We start from the raw sequence: 10,226 nt of genomic DNA on the forward strand, positions 1-10,226 counted from the left end.
GCCTGTACTTCTGCCCCGCTGACCGCTTTCCTGGCTACCGGACTTCCCGCATGGTGTACCGACTACGAGACTGCCTTCTCCCTCGGTACTGCGCTTTGGTTTTCTGGCTGGATATTTACGTGTCTGAACATTGCTTGTTTTTTGACCACGCTCTCTGGATATTCCCCAAATAAAGCCCTGACGGGACTTTATTACACCCCTATTTCTGAGTCGTGCATTTTGGGTCCAACCCCCCACGATTTAGTTCAATATTTCAAATGTAGTGGAAACCTTAGACATTCAATTCCAAATCAAAACATTAGCAAATTTTATCAAGTCTGTGTTATTCTTTTACAGGAAGCAAAGAAAAGGAACATACAAACTCTCTTCAAACTGTTTAAACTGAAGAAATTTTTCAAGACTTGGAATTACTGAACTAATATTTAGTTAATGCTGTAAAGTAAGAATGCTTTCAAAAATAGAAATGTTAGTTCATTTTCATCAGGAGAAAAATCTGAATCAAATTAATATTTTGTGTGACCACGCTTTGCATTCAAACCAGCATCAATTCTTCTCGGTACACTTGCACAAAGTCAGGGATTTTGTAGGCATATAGTCAGGTGTGTGATTAACCAATTATACCAAACAGGAGCTAATGATCATCATTTTAATATGTAGGTTGAAACACAATCATTAACTGAAACAGAAACAGCTGTGTAGGAGGGTTAAAACTGGGCGAGGAACAGCCAAACTCTGCTTCCAAGGTGAGGTTGCTGAAGACAGTTTAATGTCAGAAGTCATACACTATGGCAAGATTGAGCACAGCAACAAGACACATGGTAGTTATACTGCAACAGCAAGGTCTCTCCCAGGCAGAACTTTCAAGGCAAAGAGGGGTTTCCAGATGTGCTGTTCAAGCTCTGTTGAAGAAGCACAAAGAAACGGGCAACGTTGAGGATCGTAGCCGCAGTGGTCGACCAAGGAAACTTAGTGCAGCAGATGAAAGACACATCATGCTTACTTCCCTTCGCAATCGGAAGATGTCCAACAGTGCCATCAGCTCAGAATTGGCAAAAACCAGTGGGACCCAGGTACACCCATCTACAGTGCAGAGAAGTCTGGTCAGAAGTGGTCTTCATGGAAAAATTGCGGCCGCAAAGCCATATCTCCGACGTGGAAACAAGGCCAAGCGACTCAACTATGCACGAAAACACTGGGGTGCGGAAAAATGGACTGATGAGTCAAAAGGTGAAATATTTGGCTGTAGCAGAAGGCAGTTTGTTCGCTGAAGGGCTGGAGAGTGGTACAAGAATGAAGCATGGTGGAGGTTCCTAATGTTGGGCTGCTCAGAGACACCGGGAGAAAAGCACGGGGTGCAAGTTGTGATCAGGACGAGCACACTGACACACAACTGCCCCTACATGCTAATTCACATGACTGTATTCTCACAAAAACAGCAGTGCTCCAGCAGTCCTTGTGCCAGGATAGGGGGGCTCTTCCTGGGGGAATTTGGGGATGGTGGGTCAGCCTGGGCAAATAAGCCACTGGATGATTCTTTCTGGAATTTTCTCTTTATTATTTTTCAAGAAATAAGTTTTGTAAATTACAAAAAATTTTAGATTCCATCATGATGTTTAAACGGCATGGCAGCTACCAAACAGGCATGAGATTACATCCATTCAGACCTGACCTGGTCTACAGGGCAGTAATGGCCCATGTGTGCTGGTCTACAGGGCAGTAAAGGCCCATGTGTGCTGGTCTACAGGGCAGTAATGGCCCATGTGTGCTGGTCTACAGGGCAGTAATGGCCCATGTGTGCTGGTCTACAGGGCAGTAATGGCCCATGTGTGCTGGTCTACAGGGCAGTAAAGGCCCATGTGTGCTGGTCTACAGGGCAGTAATGGCCCATGTGTGCTGGTCTACAGGGCAGTAATGGCCCATGTGTGCTGGTCTACAGGGCAGTAATGGCCCATGTGTGCTGGTCTACAGGGCAGTAATGGCCCATGTGTGCTGGTCTACAGGGCAGTAATGGCCCATGTGTGCTGGTCTACAGGGCAGTAATGGCCCATGTGTGCTGGTCTACAGGGCAGTAATGGCCCATGTGTGCTGGTCTACAGGGCAGTAATGGCCCAGGTGTGCAGGGCAGTAATGGGCACTGTGCTTAACTGTGTTTCTCTTCTGATTCCAGCTCAAGTGAGTGTGGAATGAACCAAAACCCAGCGTATGAGGGGCGTATTTGTCTCTGTCTGCGTTCATACTGCACTGGAGAGAGAGACTTACCTCATTACACACCTGGGAGACACACTGGTGATGGGTCAGGAAAAGAGCAGCACTCTGGAGTGATTCCACTGGTGTATTTATTACACCCCAACTCATTACACACACACCAGTGTACTTACAATACCACCATGTACCACAGTAATTACTCAGTAATAACATTGTGAGGTTATATCAGAGAGATCAGACATTTCTCATCAAGCACTTTCGAATGTTTGTATTTACATTTCAGATAATAGGCTATATTTTGTTAATGATGCCCTTTTTTCATGACATTTGAAGTCAACCTGCTCTGAGTTGAACAAATACAGTCCTTTGATTTCAGCCGATGTTTACCGACAATCCCACAGTGCTATTTTACACTTACAGACACCTTCAGTGGACAGATCCGCACAGTCCCCAGAGTACTAAAGAATGGAAACAGTCTCTCAGTGAAGGAGTGTTTAAAAGTGTAGAGAGGAGTGTTGTCACTGGGGTCAGAGAATGACACCTTCCCCCTGTCCCAGTCCAGCTGCACTCTGACCCTCTGGAGGTCCCTCTTTACAGTGAGGTGTGTAGGTGGGGAGGTCATGGCTCTGTATTCCCCACTGGTCAGCTCTATACCCCACACTCCTCCTACTGGGCTCAGAATGAAGACCCCTTTCCTGCTGAAGGACTCTTTAACCACACCCACCATCCAGGCCACACCCCCCACTTCTACATCCCAGCAGTGTCTCCCTGAGCTGAATCCCTCAGAGCCCAGCACACACAACCACCCAACACATCTCTCTGGATTATCAGGAACCTGCTGTCTCTCATCACTGTATCTCACACTGGTCAGATCCTCAGACAGTGAGAGGAGTGGATGTGATGTGTTTGGGTCCAGAGTCACAGGAGCTGAAGGGACAGAGAATGAGACGTCAGCACTGATCTGCACAAAGGGAAACCGTCAGACACAATGGGCTCCTAATGATATAAACTGGGTTTCACAAGAACAATATTATAGCCTCAGATACATGTGTGAGAGAAGCACCAGAACTAAAGGATATTAATCTTTCATAAGTCACACATTGTATAATTCCTGTAAGAGGGAGCAAAGCTTGTCAGTGTTTGTGTAGCTCCTGCCCTTCCCCTTAAATACAATATCAAATGGTAATTGGTAAATGGTTGGAATTTATATAGCGCCTTTATCCAAAGCGCTGTACAATTGATGCTTCTCAATCACCCATTCATACACACACTCACACACCGACGGCGATTGGCTGCCATGCAAGGCCCCGACCAGCTCGTCAGGAGCATTTGGGGGTTAGGTGTCTTGCTCAGGGACACTTCGACACAGCCCAGGCGGGGGATCGAACCGGCAACCCTCCGACTGCCAGACGACTGCTCTTACTGCCTGAGCCAATGAGACGACTGCTCTTACTGCCTGAGCCAATGAGACGACTGCTCTTACTGCCTGAGCCAATGAGACGACTGCTCTTACTGCCTGAGCCAATGAGACGACTGCTCTTACGACTTGAGCCAATGAGACGACTGCTCTTACTGCCTGAGCCAATGAGACGACTGCTCTTACTGCCTGAGCCAATGAGACGACTGCTCTTACTGCCTGAGCCAATGAGACGACTGCTCTTACGGCCTGAGCCAATGAGACGACTGCTCTTACCGCCTGAGCCAATGAGACGACTGCTCTTACTGCCTGAGCCAATGAGACGACTGCTCTTACGGCCTGAGCCAATGAGACGACTGCTCTTACGGCCTGAGCCAATGAGACGACTGCTCTTATGGCCTGAGCCAATGAGACGACTGCTCTTACGGCCTGAGCCAATGAGACAACTGCTCTTACTGCCTGAGCCAATGAGACGACTGCTCTTACGGCCTGAGCCAATGAGACGACTGCTCTTACTGCCTGAGCCAATGAGACGACTGCTCTTACGGCTTGAGCCAATGAGACGACTGCTCTTACTGCCTGAGCCAATGAGACGACTGCTCTTACTGCCTGAGCCAATGAGACGACTGCTCTTACTGCCTGAGCCAATGAGACGACTGCTCTTACTGCCTGAGCCAATGAGACGACTGCTCTTACCGCCTCAGCCAATGAGACGACTGCTCTTACCGCCTGAGCCAATGAGACGACTGCTCTTACTGCCTGAGCCAATGAGACGACTGCTCTTACGGCCTGAGCCAATGAGATGACTGCTCTTACGGCCTGAGCCAATGAGACGACTGCTCTTACCGCCTGAGCCAATGAGACGACTGCTCTTACTGCCTGAGCCAATGAGACGACTGCTCTTACGGCCTGAGCCAATGAGACGACTGCTCTTACGGCCTGAGCCAATGAGACGACTGCTCTTACGGCCTGAGCCAATGAGACGACTGCTCTTACGGCCTGAGCCAATGAGACAACTGCTCTTACTGCCTGAGCCAATGAGACGACTGCTCTTACGGCCTGAGCCAATGAGACGACTGCTCTTACCGCCTGAGCCAATGAGACGACTGCTCTTACGACTTGAGCCAATGAGACGACTGCTCTTACTGCCTGAGCCAATGAGACGACTGCTCTTACGGCCTGAGCCAATGAGACGACTGCTCTTACCGCCTGAGCCAATGAGACGACTGCTCTTACGGCCTGAGCCAAAGAGACGACTGCTCTTACCGCCTGAGCCAATGAGACGACTGCTCTTACGGCCTGAGCCAATGAGACGACTGCTCTTACGGCCTGAGCCAATGAGACGACTGCTCTTACCGCCTGAGCCAATGAGATGACTGCTCTTACTGCCTGAGCCAATGAGACGACTGCTCTTACGGCCTGAGCCAATGAGACGACTGCTCTTACGGCCTGAGCCAATGAGACGACTGCTCTTACGGCCTGAGCCAATGAGACAATTGCTCTTACTGCCTGAGCCAATGAGACGACTGCTCTTACCGCCTGAGCCAATGAGACGACTGCTCTTACTGCCTGAGCCAATGAGACGACTGCTCTTACCGCCTGAGCCAATGAGACGACTGCTCTTACGGCCTGAGCCAATGAGACGACTGCTCTTACTGCCTGAGCCATGCCGCCCCACACTCGTCGTATCATTACATTACATTACATTATTGGCATTTGGCAGACGCTCTTATCCAGAGCGACGTACAACAAAGTGCATACCCATAACCAGGGATAAGTTCGCTGAAAGACAATTTCAACTGCTACCTGTACAACAAAGGTAAGGACAAGGGCCATTTTTTTTTTTTTTTTTTTTTTTTTTTGAACAAACAAACAAACAAACAGAGCAAAAGTCACCAAAGTTAACTATCCAAACACTGCTTACCTAGCCAACTAAAAATACCGATACACAAAGCAAGTCACAGAGACAACAATTAAGGTTCACAGGGAGGTAGGGAGGGATGGGGAGAGGTGCTGCTTGAAGAGGTGCTTCTTCAGCTTGCGCTTGAAGGTGGGGAGAGATTCTACAGTTCTGACCTCAACGGGGAGTTTGTTCCACCACCGTGGAGCCAGAACAGACAGTTGTCGTGAGTGTGAGGTGGAGGTTCTGAGAGGGGGAGGTGCCAAGCGGCCTGTGGAGGCTGAACGAAGACTATCACTCTAAAAGCAGCATTTTATTATGAGCATCAGTGAGATTAAGGACTGGTGCTCAGTCTCTTCACTCCAGGGCTCTCACACAGACAGGACCAATATGACTCTGACTGGCTTCATCAGCTTGTGGAAAGGATGCTGAAGATTCCTCCTGTACAGTGACAATGTGGAGCTCCCTGCCCCCAGTACTCACTGTATTGAACAGTCCCCAGCATCTTCTCCCACACTCTGTACTTCAGATTGCCCAGGTGCTTGGCCACATCAATCAGCGGTCCTGAGACCTTCTCTGGATCCCCCAGTGTGCACTGGGCTCTGCAATAATATTCAGGAGTCACTTGTGCTGTGGGTGTGGCTTCATTACCATAGAAGATTATCAGCAGCAACATCAGATCTTCATTCTGTAAGAAAAGGGTTCCATCCCTCCCAGCATTCTGCCACACAGCCCCACTGAGAGACACACACTGACAGCCCCACTGAGAGACACACACTGACAGCCCCACTGAGAGACACACACTCACAGCCCCACTGAGAGACACACACTCACAGCCCCACTGAGAAACACATACTCACAGCTCCACTGAGAAACATACACTCACAGCCCCACTGAGAGACACACACTCACAGCCCTACTGAGAGACACACTGACAGCCCTTACTGAGGGACACTCATGTTTTAAATGTTTCTCCGTAGTCATTATTAAAGCTGCAGTAATTATTGCAGAGAGAGACATTTCAAACACATTCTGACCTCTGATAGAACACTACAGGCTAATAAACTACTACAACCTGAGGAGAGAGGATGGAGTTTGCTTACCTGTTATGTGTGTCCTTGTAGCTCTGAAATAAAGAGAGTGAATCCTTATCACTGTAGCCAAAACTCAGTCCATTAACACTGTGTTAGAAACCACATTACAGTTTTTTCCGATTGCTTATACACGTTGCAGAATTTGACTCATTGTGTCAAAACTGTACACACAAGCCAGACAAGCCACAACATTTGGAGATAAACATCTCACTTCAATGACAAAATGAAACTTTGCAATCACAACCTAACAATCCTTTTTCAAAATGGCATTTTTGCAAAAAAATGATACTCACATGCACCATTTGAATTACTCTTTCAAAGCAGCAACAACACAGAGACATACTTTATACAAAACACTGCTATCTTTAGTACTTTGCATACCTTGTACTTTGTTTACATTTACTCATACAGGCTTCTGTGAAAGATTGCTCCAGGACAGGACATCTACTCACATTTCAATAAACACATAAATAAAAAGGCTTCAGAGAAAAATATATACAGCCTATTTTTTTTGCTATTGCAGGTTTTTACAACTACAAAAAAACACACAAAAAAAGTAGAAGTACATTACAATAATTAATACAATATGTTACTGTAAACTCACAGAAATAAAAATAATGACATAGTATTGTCAGGGATTGTAAGGGATGGGGTGGATGGTTTATAGATCCTACCTTCTGCTAGGGTCTGGCCACATCACAAGAAATGTCATCCCTGGCTAGGGGAAAATATGGCTGCCCAAAATGTTTTATCTTGTATTTTAAAGAAGTCTATCTATCTACTGTAGTGGACACCATGCATTTATGCTATAAAAAGTGTTTCCTTAAAAATATATATATATATTTAAACCATTAGCTTTCAATAAATGTAATAAAAAACCAAAACATCACCACAGTTGGCAGTTAGAATACAATAATAACACATTGGGGGCGTTGTACTTTATGTGAATCCATACTGGATATATCCTCCTCCATACTTTCCACACATTCTGAAAATGATCTGGCAACCCCCCATCGGAGAGCATTAACAGCAGTGTGTATAGAGTCCTACAGACACAGAGTGAACAGGTCTTACCTGCAGGAATGAGATGTCTTCAGCTCCCAGCTCCTGTTCTATGGCTCTGATCTGTTCTGAAAGGGATGATATCTCTTCTGTCATCTTCTCAATCTTCTCCTTCATCATCTGACTCTTCTGCTCCTCTTCCTCCCTCAGTGCAGTGATCCTGGCTGCCTCTTCATCTTTTAGGAACTGCTGAAGTTTCTCAAACTCCATCTTTATCTGTCTCTCTGTGCGCTGGGCCTGGCTCTGGAATAAACATTATTCAGCATCATTTCAGCACAATCCAGTGCTGCATTTTCAACACTGTGATTTAAAGGCCTCAGTACAGTACCTTGATGTGTTCTGCTGTTTGATCACAGAGTAGTTTCACTGCCTTAAAGGCTTTTAGCTTCTCCTGCAGTGGAGCCAGTGCAGTCCTGAGTTTCCCCTGGAAAGAAATGACAGAGTCCACACTTTACTGAGGAAACAGACCCACATTAAACTTCACTGTCTACACAGACAGCACAAGAGCCCCTGCTCAGACACAGGGAAGCCAGAATGGAGACTCAGGTTAACATGTGTAGAAACAACGTGTTATTTGACATATACATATCTGTGCATAGACTCTATGACAGGACAGGTAAACAGGACTGACTACGGCAAATTACCACACAAACATTCTGTCGAAGGGTCACAATTCAATTTCCAGAAATGTATAAATTAAATTGTTTCAAGTTTAATGTGCTGTATATTTACTCTCCAGTGACACATTAACAGTGATCTGCCCTCTTAGGCCACATTGTGTCAGACACATATAGCTGAGCATGAACTTTGACCCCTCCTGTCCCATGCTGAGCACTGCTCCCTAACACAGCTCTGAGAACGTCTCCACACTCCTGCCCCTCTTGTCTCTCTGTCATGTGACACGTAGTGAGGAGCTCAAACTGCAGTCAGGCCTGAGAACTAAAATGGCTCCTTTTGAGGTTATAACCCTTTGGAAATACAATAACTACTTCATTAGAAATTCACAATCATGAAAAATATTCAATATTAATTATATTTCCGGGACAAATATCTTTTGGTTTTCAGTTCCAAGGCCCTGTAGGTGACAGCACTACAAAGCTTAACTTAAATTAAGATGGAAGTGAAATGTGTAAACCATAAAAGTCATTTAAATCTAAATTATATTATGAGACAGTTACCTTATTTTCTTCTGCAGCCTCCTGAACTGGTCGAAATTTGTGGTTTTCATGGTTTTTTGAAGTTTGACAGATATTACAGACAGGTATTTGATCCTCCAAACAGAAGAGTTTGAGTTTCTCACTGTGCAGACTGCAGAGCACTTCAGATCCTGCTTCAGCTCTCTGACTTCTCTCCTTTAAGAATGCCTCACAGGTATTCCTCAGAGACAGGTTACAGGGAGGATGAGTGTTAGAATCTCTTCTCCTGCAAACTGGGCACTCCTGAGATCCCTTGTGTTCCCAGTACTGCTGCAGACAGGCCTCACAGAAGCTGTGACTGCATCTCAGTACAACAGGATCCGTGAAGATTTCAGAGCACACAGGACAGGAGAGCTCCTCTTCCAGGAGAGAAGATCCAGACGCCATTCTGTCTCAGAGATATTGTACGTTTTTTGCCCAGGAATGGAACGAGAAATCTTAATGGAGATTTACCCTCAGGTCCAGGGAAGGGATTCACAGGCAACAACAGGTAGGAATGAGCTCTGTAATGGCTTCTGCTAAATCTGTAGCTTAGCTTCACTTTGAAATCCACACACTTCACTGTAAAATGTCTTTAAATTAGTCCAGAAATCTCTGTGCTTCATGATCGGTTTTCATCCCTGTCAGAATCTTTAGAAATTCCATAGTTCCTGAAAATTAAACATTAAACTCATATTATGAAGTCGGCAATATAACTAAAGCATCTGTGTGTGAGAAATGTTACCTCCCTCTTCACATTTACACCAGCCCTGTTCTTCAGCTTCTGGTTGTTCTCTCTCCTGTGTTCTTCAAAATGCACCCAGATCATCTCAAGCACACACCCTCCCTTACAAACATGATTCAAGCACAGATCCAGAGTCCATTCATCTTTATAATATTATCGCTTATCAAGATTATACAGCTGTGCTACAGTTCCAAAGCTTTGTCTTAGTATGAGAAAATGTACACCCCTCTTCCTGTAAGACGCACCCGATTATAGAGACACCATTTCCTGCAGTTGGCAGCACTGAGGTCTGAACGGCTTATCTGCCAGCAGGTTTCCACTAGCCCTGTTCTTCAGTTCTGTCAGTTCTCTCTCATCAAAATGGAGTCTCATTCCCCAGATAAACTCAAGCACACACCCTCCTTTACAAATATGATGTACACACAGATGCAGAGCTGGAGTCCACAATCCATTCCTCTTCATAATATTGTCACTCATGAAGCTAATGGAGAGAGCTGTGCTTTAGAATAGTTCATCTACAGCGCTGATGAAGCTAATGGAGAGAGCTGTGCTTTAGAATAGCTCATCTACAGCACTGATGAAGCTAATGGAGAGAGCTGTGCTTTAGAATAGCTCATCTACAGCACTG

The 10,226-nt window shown here is 45.9% G+C and overlaps 1 protein-coding gene across 1 annotated transcript; it reads right to left on the reverse strand.

The window, feature by feature from the left end:
- Positions 1–2,328: 2,328 nt before the first annotated feature.
- On the reverse strand, positions 2,329–9,873 carry LOC133128310 (E3 ubiquitin-protein ligase TRIM35-like). The gene is made up of 6 exons (XM_061241700.1): positions 8,857–9,873; positions 8,007–8,102; positions 7,691–7,921; positions 6,626–6,648; positions 6,006–6,124; positions 2,329–3,132 (listed from the first exon to the last, which is right to left on the reverse strand). The coding sequence occupies exons 1-6, from the start codon at positions 9,259–9,261 to the stop codon at positions 2,609–2,611; spliced, it is 1,398 nt and encodes a 465-aa protein (XP_061097684.1). The 5' UTR covers positions 9,262–9,873; the 3' UTR covers positions 2,329–2,608.
- Between the last annotated feature and the right edge of the window lie 353 nt (positions 9,874–10,226).

The sequence above is a fragment of the Conger conger genome, chromosome 5 (assembly GCF_963514075.1).
Source record: "Conger conger chromosome 5, fConCon1.1, whole genome shotgun sequence".
NCBI lineage: Eukaryota > Metazoa > Chordata > Actinopteri > Anguilliformes > Congridae > Conger > Conger conger.

What these genes read in the sequence shown, in the direction of transcription:
- LOC133128310 (XM_061241700.1), bottom strand. Translation starts at nt 9,261, where the DNA reads ATGGCGTCTGGATCTTCTCTCCTGGAAGAGGAGCTCTCCTGTCCTGTG. An exon ending in AAACAGCAGAACACATCAAG is followed by an intron (nt 7,922 to 8,006) that starts GTACTGTACTGA and finishes TGTTTATTCCAG; the next exon opens with AGCCAGGCCCAGCGCACAGA. An exon ending in AAGACATCTCATTCCTGCAG is followed by an intron (nt 6,649 to 7,690) that starts GTAAGACCTGTT and finishes TCTTTATTTCAG; the next exon opens with AGCTACAAGGACACACATAA.